The sequence below is a fragment of the Phyllopteryx taeniolatus genome, chromosome 12 (assembly GCF_024500385.1).
Source record: "Phyllopteryx taeniolatus isolate TA_2022b chromosome 12, UOR_Ptae_1.2, whole genome shotgun sequence".
Lineage (NCBI taxonomy): Eukaryota > Metazoa > Chordata > Actinopteri > Syngnathiformes > Syngnathidae > Phyllopteryx > Phyllopteryx taeniolatus.
The window spans coordinates 4,953,504-4,966,390 of NC_084513.1; the positions used below are offsets into that span (position 1 = coordinate 4,953,504).

A 12,887-nucleotide genomic window follows, 5' to 3' on the forward strand; every position below is an offset into this window, starting at 1 on the left:
GTAATGATGTCATGCTACAGTAGTTACGCAGCTAAGACAGCTAGCATCAACACTCAACACATGTTGTGGTGCAAACATGTTGGATTTTATTATATTGACTCCATGTTTCATGAGAAGGCCGATGGGTCACGGGCCACGCCAAGCGCAGCGTCTGTGTGTGTGTGTGGGGGGGGTCATGTGACTCACAGGCAGCTCTGCGGGGGGCTGATTGACATGTTTATGAGATACGAGCGTGTTCTTCGTGGCACGCGTGCACAAATCCCTTCCTTCCTCTTCCACCTGATATCCACAGCCAAACGCACCGGGAGAAACTTTAATTAGCCATGGCCACACCAGCCCTGTTTCATGGGCTGCCAGCTTGGCGCAGGAGGGGGGAAAGAAGGGACGGCGTGCGTGCGTGTGTGTGCGCGCGTAGGTTATTTGCATAGGTGTGTGTATCCCAGCGTGTGTGTGTGTATGCATACCTGGATGTGCTTCTAGACCTGGTCAGTGCTTTGCTGATAACCAATGAGGGAGCAGATTGTCTTCTCTGAGCCAGCGTCTTCATCTTACACACACACACACACAGAGAAGAAAAACACTCAATCAGACACGTGATCAGTTTTTATGTTCATTTTCATTGACGCCGCAGGAAATGCCACTAGGAAGCCAACTTGTTTGTGTGTGTGTGTGTGTGTGTGTGTGTGTGTGTGGCAGAAGAGAGACTACGAGAGGAAGTGTGGCGGCTGGAAAGAAAAGAGAAGTGGCCACAGCGGACGAGAAGGAAAAAGAGGAATTGAGTTTTAAGCGCTAAAGATGGAAAGTGGCGAGGGGGAAAGTCGTCTGTGGTCAAAAGTATTGAGACACAGTCTATCAGTTGACTTGACTTGATGAGCCCACTTATTCTTAATTCTTCATCTCATTGTGCAACTTCGTGGAAAGCACCTGTTCTCCTCCTAATGCAGAGCGAGGTTTAGCTTTATTTATAGTTCTTCTGTTCTTTAGTTAAAATTTATTTTATTTAAAGGGTTATTCCTTGGCAAAATGGTACACTTGCTCACAAAAGTGTAATATTTGCACGCAAAAATTCAGTAGTCAACCAGAACAAGTTGTATTTTGACAAAAACTATATTCTTTACGCCCAAATCTGACGTATTAGACAATATTTTGTCATTAAAACAGCATACCGTGGTGCCTTCGGATACAACTTGAATTTGTTCCGTGAGCCTGCTCGTAACTCAAAACATTCATATCTCAAATGATCTCTCTTCGGCGACAGTATAATACAGGAATACACGGAGAAGGTCAAAGCTCCTCAGTAAGCCGCAGTATTAGTTCTTCGCAGAGGATAAAGAATATATGCCTGTGAGTATTGTTGTATAGTATTATCGGTCTACACGTGTTGCTCCACCGTTTGTGTTCAAATATCCATCGCTTAAAGCGTGGTCACGGAACGCTTTAAACTCAAGGCACCACTGTATTAGTATTTGTACACAAAAGGCCAACTTAGGCTGAGATTGTGTTACAAAAATGACACATTAGGCAGCAAAACACCATTTCAGTCTTTCTAAAAATATTATTTAACACCATTAAAATTACAGCTTTTGCCATTAGCACACTATATTTGCCCACAAAAGTGCAATATTTGTTCATGAAATGCAATAGTTGAACACAGAAAGTTGTATTTGCACAGAAAAATTCTATATACAGTACTTTGTCCAAACACAATACATAGTAACATAAAAAGGGTATGTTTAGCAAAAAGAGTGACAGTTTATTAATAAAAGTAACATTTTGCCATTAGAACAATATATTTGATCAAAAAAGTCTTAGGCTATGAAAATGTTAGGTTTTGCCATTTTAACAGTGAAAAGTGGTGCTTTGAGATAGGAGCGACCCGGTTTTTCGAGATACAAGCCGTCGTTTGGCCAATTTTTTTGCTTTGACTCGTGAGCAAGAACTCGAGATACGAGCGCTCTATGGTGGCAGTGACTCAACTCGCTTCACAACAAGCAGCAGTTTGGCAAATCGTAAACAATTCAACCAAAAAAAAAAAGAGGCTTTGAGCTGATTAATGCCATTCCCAGGTGAAATTCACTATCAAATAAACAAAACAAAGAGGAAAATCTGAAGAGGAAAAGTCCACGAGCTTAATGCAAACATATAATGGGATAAGCTAAATAACAGCATCAGTGTCATGCTGTTATAACCCTTTAAGCAATGGATATTTGAACACAAGTTGTCAAGCAACACATGTAGACAGATAATGTAACCATACTCAGGCATACAGTATATTCTTTATCCTCTGCAAAGACCTAATATTACAGCTTACTGAGGAGCTATGACTGACTCCATGTACTGTATATGCGTATGCCTGTATAATATTGGGGCGGCACGGTGAACGACTGGTTAGCACATCCGCTTCACAGTTCTGAGGTCACGGGTTCAAATTCAGCCTCCGTGTGTTTGCATGTTTTCCCCGCGCCTGCGTGGGTTGCCGCCGGTTACTCCAGTTTCCTCCCACATTCCAAAAACATGCACGGTAGACTCTGTGCATGTGAGTGCGAATGGTTGTTTGTTTGTATGTGCCCTGCGATTGGCTGGCAACCAGTTGAGGGTGTACCCCGCCTCCTGCCCGGTGACAGCTGGTATAGGCTCCAGCACACCCGCGACCCTAGTGAGGCGAAGCGGCTCAGAAAATGGATGGATGGATGGATGGATGGATGGATATTATACCTCCCCCACGTGGCCAAGGCGTGCACACCAGAAGGAGCAGCGTAATGTCCATTGAATTGACGCAAATAAATATGGCCAAAACTGTTTCATTCTTTACATTTTATTTTGTTATATCATTACTGCATTTTTTTGTATAGCACAAAGTGATATTACTGTATGTTTTCATAAAGTACAATACTATAGAGGGCTCTTTTTCTTGTTAAAAACGTTTCAAAAATGTTTTTTTTTTTTGACCAGGTACTGATTAATTGCATTTATTTGTATTTCAATGGGGAAAGATGTGTTTTGAGTGACAAGTTCATTGATATAAAGCATTATTTTGCCATTTAAATACTATATTTGTTCACAATAAGGCTACATTAGGCGATGACAATGTTGTGTTTTGCCACTAAGAAACTATTATTTGAAAATAATGAGTGTATATTGGGCCACCGAAACAGAAGCTTTATAAATAAATGATAGATTTTTGCTTAGCCAAGCTGGTTTCCCACGTAAATATGATATGCCATTAAAATCCTATATTTCCTCACAAAAGCTTGCACTGCTAATGAAACTATATTATCTATTGACGTGGACGTATATTATGCAGGTACCTGTCACCAAGCAGCCCATCCGTCATTCTGACGTGAGCGGCTCGAGTCAAAAAGGCAGATAAAAGTCGGCATGTGGAAATTCGACCCTTGTGAGCACTTTGGTGACCGCGAGTGAAATGTACTAATGATAACAAAAAGCTCACCAGGGTGCAGCTACTAAAAAAAAAAAAAAACTACAATTTTACACACATTTGAGACGCCTTCAACCGATGTGAAATGCAGCATTACATGCTCCAAATACCAATACCACATGCTTACTCGGTGTTTATGTCTGACTGCACTACTTGGTTTGTGGCATATATGGCCAGGAAAGTGCAAGATGTGTACACAAAAATGCAAGTCGACCATGAAAAGTTGTTTTTTTTTTGTACAAAAACGGTCACAAATATGAGATATTTCACCAGAAAGGTGGTCATTTCCCATTACGCAAATAATATTTTTTGCCACTAGAACACTGAATTTGATCACAAAATGACTACAACAGGCTATCAGTATGTTAAGAAAAGAGAGACTATTTAGTACACTTGGTTATATGTTGCTCAAACAGGCTTGTTTTCTGTGTAAATGTGATATTGCACCATTAAAACACTATATTTGCTTACAAAAAGTTCAATATCTGTGCATAAAATGCAACAGTTGAACACAAAAAGTAGTGTTGTGCCACAAAAAAAACCCATCATATATTGTCACAAAATGATATATTTTGGAATGAAAGTGGATTGTTTCCCAGTATGCAAATGCTATTTTTTTTTTTGCCATTAGAACACAATATTTGATCACAAAAAGACTACAACAGGCTATGGATGTGTTAAGTCAAGAGACTTTTTAGTGCACTCGATTGCTCAAACAGGCTAGTTCCCATGTAAAAGTGATATTGTGCCATTAAAAAACTATTTGGTCACAAAAAGTGCAACATCCAGTATGTGTTCAAAATGCAATAGTCAAGTCAAAAAGTGTTTGGGCACAAATGTGCAAAAAATGGTATGAAAAAAGGCTACTTTAGCCAATGAAAATGCCTCAGAAATGAGGCCCAAACAGGTTAGTTTCCCAAGTAAATATCATAATGTCAAGTCCATTGGTCACAAAAGGGCAAGATTTGTGCACAGAAATGCAGTATTTGACCACAAAGAGCATGGGGAGTGCTACATTCACTCGTAAATATTTTGGGAGGAAAACCACCAGTGCATCAACAATCAAAAGGACAAACTTTGCATTTTCTTTTTTTTTTTTTTTTTAACTTGATCTTAGTTTGATAGTTTTTTAAATGCCATATATATATATATCGCCAAACGGTTCAAAAAACCGGAAATTCTAACTTTTTAAAAGCTAAATTTACACAAATGAAAGTGCGCTTCCAACAATGGCCACTGGCCGCGCTGTTTACCAGGATTTGTTGATACCACTGCACTTGTTTTGTGTGTGTGTGTGTGTGTGTGCGCGCGCGCGCACGTCAGTCACTTTAACACATTTGTAATCAATGTGATCGATCTCTTATCAATTAATCTAATGTTGTGTGTCAATCTAATAAAGCATCATGATAAATGATAACGTGTGTGTAAAAAAAAAATGCTGCGAATATAATTATAATAAGAATAATAATAAATGCATCATACGGAAATTAAAGTGACATGCTTCCCACAATTTTTTATGTTGCGCACACACGCTAGTTTCTCATGTAGTTGGGATTCCTTTTTTCTTTCTTCTTTTCTTCATTAAAACACTATTTGCCAATAAATGTAATATGTGTGCATGTAAATTCAACAGTTGAACACAAAAAGTTGTTTGGGGGGGCACAAATAAAAAAAAGCTAAATGTTGCCACAAATATTTTGCAGTTGGTCGGTAAAGTGGTAGTTCCCCACAGAAATGCAATTTTTGCCATTAAAACACTGCATTTGATTACAAATAGAGGCTATGGAAAATGTAATAAAATAGACACATATAAGGCCACAAAGTGTGCGAAATTGATTTGCTGATTGTGTAAGATGCGCACACAAGGATGCACAATGTTTCAGGAAAAAAATGAGAGAACGGGAAGAGGAGCGGCTGTCTACCTTTTTACTATCCGCGAGTGACGCGTTGTTCCCGGCCACAGAGTCGGAGCCGCTCCGGCCCATGGCGGCGCCCTGCTGCTGTTGTTGCGGCGACATGCTTTCCATCAAGAAACGGATCCACCGGGCCGAGCGCACCGGGCAATTGGTATTCCCATGACACGGTGGTCCGATAAAGTTCTTGCTTTTACCCGGCGGACAGCTGGACGCAAGCCCGAGGAGGATCCATGACGGCGGGAGTTCGCCAAGAGACACGCCGGAACGCTGCTGACTCCGACCGGGCGCAATTTGGTCTGAGACCCCCCCCCCCCTTCGCAAGAGGACCGACCAATTCCAACACCAACGTCAAGTTAGACTGAGTTAAACAAGAAACTTCCGATTTAATACCAAAATAAAATACGTACACGGAACAGAGTGTGACATTTTGGTTTCTTTTTTTGAACTACACTTTATTTTGACATGTCAGCAGTACGCGAATTGACAGGAAAAAGAGACGTGCTTGACTACAATGTCTTAATTTGAAGATTTCGGAGACAGAAAACGTTTAAAAGAATACATTAATGTTGCGATTAAATTATTTAGAAATATTTTTAAAAATCTTATTAAATTAGAAAATTCTTAATTTTCTTTAAAAATTGGAAATTATATTTACTGTGATCATTTGAATAAATAAATAGTAAATTACATTGGAATACATTTAAAAAGATGAATATATTTATTCTAGTTCTTGTAATCCTTGATGGTGAGCACATTTGCCTCACTGTTCTGAGGTCCAGGGTTCAAATCCGGCCTCCGTTTGGAGTTTACATGCTCTCCCTGTTTCCACGTGGGTTTTCTCTGGGTACTCCGGTTTCATTCCAAAAAACATGCATGGTAGGTTGATTGAAGACTGTATTGTCTGTCGGTGTGAACGGTTGTTTGGTCATACAGTATGTGCCCTGCGATTGGCTGGCGACCAGTTCAGGGTGTACACCGCTTCTCGCCCAAAGTCAGCTGAGATGGGCGCCAGCACACCCGCGACACTAGTGAGGATAAGCGGTTCAGAAAAGGGATGGATGGACTTACACTAGTTCATGATTCATGTATCATGATCAATGATTGGGCTGTTTAACTATAGGCTATATGAGAACTATTGCTAACAAGCCACATTCCTAACCACTCCTCTAATGTAATATTAGAAGCAGCTCTCAGTATGATGCAGTACAGTTAAATGACGGCCCAGCTGAAGTTGGAGCCAGTGCAGATGCTTTTCGAGGCAAGCTGTCTGTTTCATGATGTTATTCCGGACAGCAGCAGTCTGGTCTGGTCTGGTCTGTGTGGAGGATCCAGAGCGCCGCGCCAGACTCGGTCCAGGGTGTGTCGGCGTTGTGGTTGGCAACGCCACGTGCGTTGCCTGCCTGCAAGGTTTGCGCTCTTTCTGCCGGCCAAAGGATGACAACAATAGCAACGTTGCAGACTTTTCCTTTCTTTGCCATGTCCTGTCCATAAGGTCATGTACCACGCTAATTTAACAGCCTTCCTGTATTAGTAGTAGTGGTAGTCGTAGTACTTTAAAGTAGTACATAGCATGCTATATAATAGCATATGGTAGGTAGAAGTTAGCAGTGGTATCTATAAAGGTAGTATTAGTAGGTAATACAGTAGGAAAAGTTATAGGTAGTAGTACATAGTAGAAGTAGTAGTATCTATTAGTAGTACTCATAGGATGCACTAAACGTATTAGTGGTATGTTGTAGTAATAGTATGGAGTGGAAGTAGTAGTATATAATAGTTTTAATAGTAGTGGGAATTAGTAGTTGTACAGTAGCTGGCAGTATTATTTGTAGTAGGATGTATTATAAGTAGTAGTAGGTACTAGTTGTAGTAATAGTAGTGGTGGAAGAAGTAGTAGTAGGAGTAGTGTTAGTACTTAGTAGTAATATTAGTAGTGGGTAGTAGTAGTAGTAGTAGCAGTATCAGAACTATTAGTAGGTAATATGAGAAATTGTAGGTACCGCTAGTACCATGTAGTACTCGTCATCGTAGTATGCGGTAGAAGTATTTGTGTATTTTGGAGTATTTGTCGAAGTACAGTAGTATGTAGCAGTAGGAAGTAATAGTACCGTATGTAGTAGTAGTCACAGTAGCAAGTATTTACTGTATGTGGCAGTAGTCGTATAGTATTGTATAGTAGAAGTAGTATTTATTTGTAGGTGGCTGTAGTATATAGTATAGTATCGTAGTAGAAGTACTGTAATATTAATTGTTGTAGTAGTCGAAGGAGTAGAAGAGTAGTATGCAGTATTATTATTATTAGTGGGTAGTAATAGTCGTAATAGAAGTAGTAGTAGTGCGTAAAAGGGAGTATAGTATTTAGTAGCATTGTAGTAGTACTAGTAGTAGTAGGTAGTAGAAGGTAGTATAGCATGTAGTAGTAGTAGTAAGAGGTGGTAGTAAAGGTTTGTCATAGGTAGTAGGAGGACATTTATCCAAAAAAATTGATCTTTTTTTTTTTTTTGTCCTGTCACACAAGCGCTCACTTGTTGCTATGCAGAGTTGACAGGGCTCAATTCCAGCTGCCCCATTGGCTAATAACAAAAACATTAAATATCCCAGCCACGCCCCCCCCCCCCCCCCTCCCCCCTCCCCACCAGATGACATGCACACCGGGTCCAGCATCCTCGACATAACTACAATTATTGCCACTTAGGAGGTTGCCACGAGAGCCTGAATAAAAAACAAATGTTTGTTTCAGACCTTTGCGGAAGATGAGACAGACAGACGAACGTGACATGATGGCGAAGAGACACAAGACAGAGAGGCAGACGTCTGAGCCTGGCCACTGTCCTCTTACACGCACGCACACACACGAACACACATGCACATGCACACACGCATACACACCCTGTGACCTGCCTAATCCGATTAGTGTGGCGTGCCTGCAGAGAGTTGACATGCTGTTGACGTGCTGCCATGTGCTCTTCTACTACTACGACTACTACGACTGTTGTTGTTGTGATGTCATGCAGTGATTGAGAAAACAGGGCAAATGGCAAGAACAGGGATTTGAGAATTCTTTTCCACTGCTGTAGGTTGAAGGTGTCACAATCTAATATTTTTAGAATCGATTCTATCGAATATTCCATTGATTAATTGAAAATTGGCAAAAACTATTTTGCATTAAAGTTTATTGCAAAATCTGTTATTTTTCTGATTACTGTTTATTAACCGATTATTGTTGTTCATTTGGTATTAAACGATGAAATAAAACCAAATAAACAACAATTAAGCAATTGCAATTAAGCAAATCATGGCCCAGCCTGTGTGGAGTTTGCATGTTCTCCCCGTGCCTGCGTGGGTTTTCTCCGGGTACTCCGGTTTCCTCCCACATCCCAAAAACATGCGTGGTAGGTTGATTGAAGACTCTAAATTGCCCTTAAGTGTGAATGTGAGTGCAATGGTTGTTTGTTTATATGTGCCCTGTGATTGGCGGGCGATCAGTTCAGGGTGTGCCCCGCCCGAACATAGCTGCGATAGGCTCTAGCACACACGCGACCCGAGGAAAAGCGGTTTAGAAAATGGATGGATGGACGATTCTGGGAGAACCAGAATGTTAGTCCCGGTTCTAGTCTGTTCTCAAGTCTCGATGCCCGAAACTAATCTGCACATTAGTACAGGGGAACCTTGCTTATTGTATGGTACAGTTCTCATAAATTTCGGTCTTTGACGATATTTTTCACCAAAATTTTATTTTCGTACATCATGGATATATCAGCCATATTACGATCTGTTTGCTACTCGGATGTACCCAGTCACGGTGTTTCCGCCATCTGTATTTCTGTTAACTTCACATTTTGTCAGCCAAGTTTAAGTATGGTCAGACGTTGCTGTGTTAAAGGGAGCAGCACTCCCTTGAGTGAAGCGCTGCCGATCGCTTACTAACTGAACTATATATCTCACAGCATAGGTGCATTGAGCTTTTTACCAATAGAGGGTGCTAACAGACTATAACACGGTCATAGCGACCAAGACTTTCGTAAGCTTAAACGTGTACGTTAAGGTGAAATAAAGGTAATAGCGATTTAATCTTCATGGAGCTATTTCATTTCATTGATATTTATTTTTCTGGATGTTAATCTACAGTTATTTGCTATACAAAAATATATTTCTGGGTGTCTGGAACAGATTAAATCGATTTACATTAGTTCCTATAGGAAATACTGCTTTGGGCTGCGTACCACTTCGTTTTGTCAGACTTTTTGGAAATTATTAGTTACGAAAACCAAGGTTACACTGTATAAGTGAACGCATTTATCATCTTCCAAGAAATAATGATAGATTTGATGGCTGTTTGGATTTAGACCACTATTGCACTAAACAATTATAATCCCAGTTCGTTTGTTTGTTTTTTCAGGAAACCTTGACGACACTGACCGGGATCCAACCTATGAAACTGAAGAAGATGACAACACCGCAGTTGCGGATATGTGCAACATGTGCAAAATGCATTTTATTGCAGCCATAGAATTTTAATCACTCTCCTGCAAAATGACAAACAAGGAGTTACAGTACCCCACATTAGTTCTCAGTGGCAAAAATGTCTTCCAAAAACCTGATGATGGAGGTTTTGTTCTGTCCCTTTAGAAGTGCATACTACATCCTGCCAGATTCTGCTGAATACATTTTTTATTTAAAAAAAAAACTCACTTTCTGCCACCTGGAAGAAAGCTGGCGCTTACTGTTTGCAAACATTCTGCAAAGGTCTGTTTGGGAACCAAATTGAAAGCTCAACGGGGCTCTCGAGCTCTCGGTTGGAGGATGCAGACGTGGAGCCACCAAGGCTGGTCAACACAAGACAAGTGTGTTAGTTGACCTCCGTGTGTGCGCAAGTGTGTGTGTGTGTGTGCGTGTGTGCGTGTGCGCGTGCGTGCATGCATACGTGCGTGTGTGTGTGTTAGTTAACAGTCACGTTCACAGCTTCGGTCTCGTATTGTATCGTATCAGAGAGGTCAGGAGCCAAGAGGTCTAAAGGCCACATTCCACCTTGGGAGGGGGGGCGGGACCACGAGGAGAGACCTGGACAGCGAGAGGACATCTTAAGTCGTTCCCACTGACTCAAGGTCAGACAATAAACAAAAAGGTCATAGGTCGCATAGAGGAAGCTTTGCATGCTGATGTTGGGATTTTTTGGGTCAGGGGGGAATCTGGGGGGATACAGATTCCCTAATAATTAAAACAAGAGGATAATATGATAATATATTTAACATAATAACATAACAGATCAGGTCATTTTTCATTTGAGGTGAAAAAAAAAGTCTAATAATTATATTATTTATAATTCATTTGATTATAATTGATGTAACCATATAATAAATAAAAAGTTGTTTATTTTACTTACATTCTTTTATTTACAATAAATAAATTAACCAATATTTTATGCAATAAATGAATAAAATAGATGTAAAATTGATGAATGATTAATGACGTGAAATATATTATTTTATTTGTAAAAAAAAAAATAATTCTTTTAATTACAATAAATAAACTATTCAATTAATAAAATAAAAAAACCTAAATGTTCAGGATTAGATATTTTTTTACTAATTTACTATCAACTAATTAATTTAATGAATAAATCTAAAAAATAATAAATGCATTTTATATTTTATAGAAGTAAAAACAGCTTTAACTAATGCAACACTCTGGTCTATATGCTTAACACAATTACATTTCAACTTATTAAATTAAAAGATGATGTCATAATTATCCTACTCACGTGTTTTGTTTTTTTTTTGTTTTGTTTTTTATGAGGGTCCACACAAACACAAATACATCCACACACACACGCATTGGTGTTGCTATTTTTAAAGGTGTTTTGAAAGCATGACAGAGCCTCCTTTTCCACCACAGGGGCTCAAGTGCGCTGTCATAACATCAAACAAAAAAATAAAATAAAAAAAACGTGGCATGTCGGAGCAAAGCCAAGTAAGGAAAACAAAACTGGACTTTTACCTTTTCTTTTCCGCATTGTGTGCGTGTGTGTTTATTTGTGAGGACTCCTCTTCCACAAAATGAGAAATAAATCCCATTGGCCAAAACATTAGTCAGAGAACCAACACAATAGTTGTACCTAATGGTTTGCCCAAATGGACGACAAGAGCCAATGCAGCAAACATTTGGCTCTGATACAACAACATAGAAAATTATTTTTGCCAGCGCACGTTGTCTTTTGCTGTGATTTGTCTCGTTAAAAAAGTGTAAACGTCGTGAAGCTGCCAAAACAAGCAAATCTAGGTGTAGTACTTGTCCAACAGCTACATGAGCTCGGGGAATACTGGACCCACAGCAATGTGATTGTTGGCCAACAAAAGTCCACAAATGGCATTAATCTGTCAAATAGTCATGATGGCATAAAAATGCCTGTTTCAAGTCAGCGGCCATGGTGGTGAAGCATAGTGCAACGCCGATTAATTGTCAGGATCTATATGTTAATGAGGTTAAAGAGGTGCGTATACAGCAGCCATCTTGATGGGGTACAGTAATAGGCACAAAGCCCTGCCTCAAATAGAGAGAAAACACAAATAATTGACATCGCCCCAAACATTTCCATAATTACCTGATAGCTTAAACCAATTAATCAGCCGGCCGAGTTTATTGGCCAATATTAGCCATTTTCAAATGGTCAGAAATTCACAGATTTATTTATTTTTTAGTTTTTAGGTTGTTTTTTTTTTTACACATTAACACATTACAAGACAGAGATAAATACTATCAAACAAAGAACAATGCAGGAAATACAGAATAAAACAAAAAAAGTCACAAAGCACAAAATGATTAAAAAAAAAAATCAGCATAACAAATGCACACACAGCACAACAACAAAATTTGCATTCTGCAAATATCTTAATCCAGATCAAAACCCAGGATGTCCATGTTATTCTTAGTCCGGACCTAAACATTTATTAATCATGCATGTACTGTACTGTATAATGTTTTGCCAGTATCTTCGCTCATTATGTTGCTTCTATACTGCATACATTTATCGTATAAATCTGAAGATAACTTCATCAGTTGATGCTTTTTTTTTTTTTTTTTTTTTTTTTTTTTTGCTGCATGTTTTTGTACTTGAAAATTACTGATGGACCAAGTATTGAAAAATAGTCAAATGTTCTGCGTGTAATTCATATTTTTGTTGTTGTAAATGTTAAAGGACAAAAATTATAATACATTATTTTATTTTTTTTATCAATCAGCAGATTAATCGGTTATCTGAATGTGTTTCTGCCAAATATCGCACTCTGGATCGGCCTTAAAAGAAAACAACATATCAGTCGTACCCTGGTTTAAACCATACATATACCACAAACTATGACCCCAAAACACTTTTTAATACCATTTCCAACCGGTCTTACAACATTACCCTTAAATGTAAATGGCTTACAGAAAATTTGATTGATAAAAATATCACCAGAAGTGTGCGTGTACATGTGGAGAAGACTCTCCAGAACTTCCGCTAACAACTGACTACAGTACTTTTAGCTCCTCCCTGA

The 12,887-nt window shown here is 39.2% G+C and overlaps 1 protein-coding gene across 12 annotated transcripts in view; it reads right to left on the reverse strand.

Annotated features, from left to right (window-relative positions):
* The window catches only part of LOC133486522 (rho GTPase-activating protein 20-like), a 66,459-nt gene that overhangs the window by 33,526 nt on the left and 20,046 nt on the right, over positions 1-12,887 (reverse strand). For 6 of the 12 annotated variants that reach the window (XM_061791812.1, XM_061791816.1, XM_061791809.1 and 3 more), the window contains 2 exons: positions 5,362-6,775; positions 465-547 (listed from right to left, as the gene is read on the reverse strand). The exons of 1 other annotated variant lie outside the window; for it this stretch is intronic. In XM_061791812.1, coding sequence (XP_061647796.1) covers positions 465-547; positions 5,362-5,466 — 188 coding nt within the window. In that variant the 5' untranslated portion in view covers positions 5,467-6,775. Of the gene's footprint in view, positions 1-464; positions 548-5,361; positions 7,938-12,887 lie in introns of those variants that run through there. 5 more of the 12 variants (XM_061791814.1, XM_061791818.1, XM_061791813.1 and 2 more) reach the window with 4 other exon arrangements.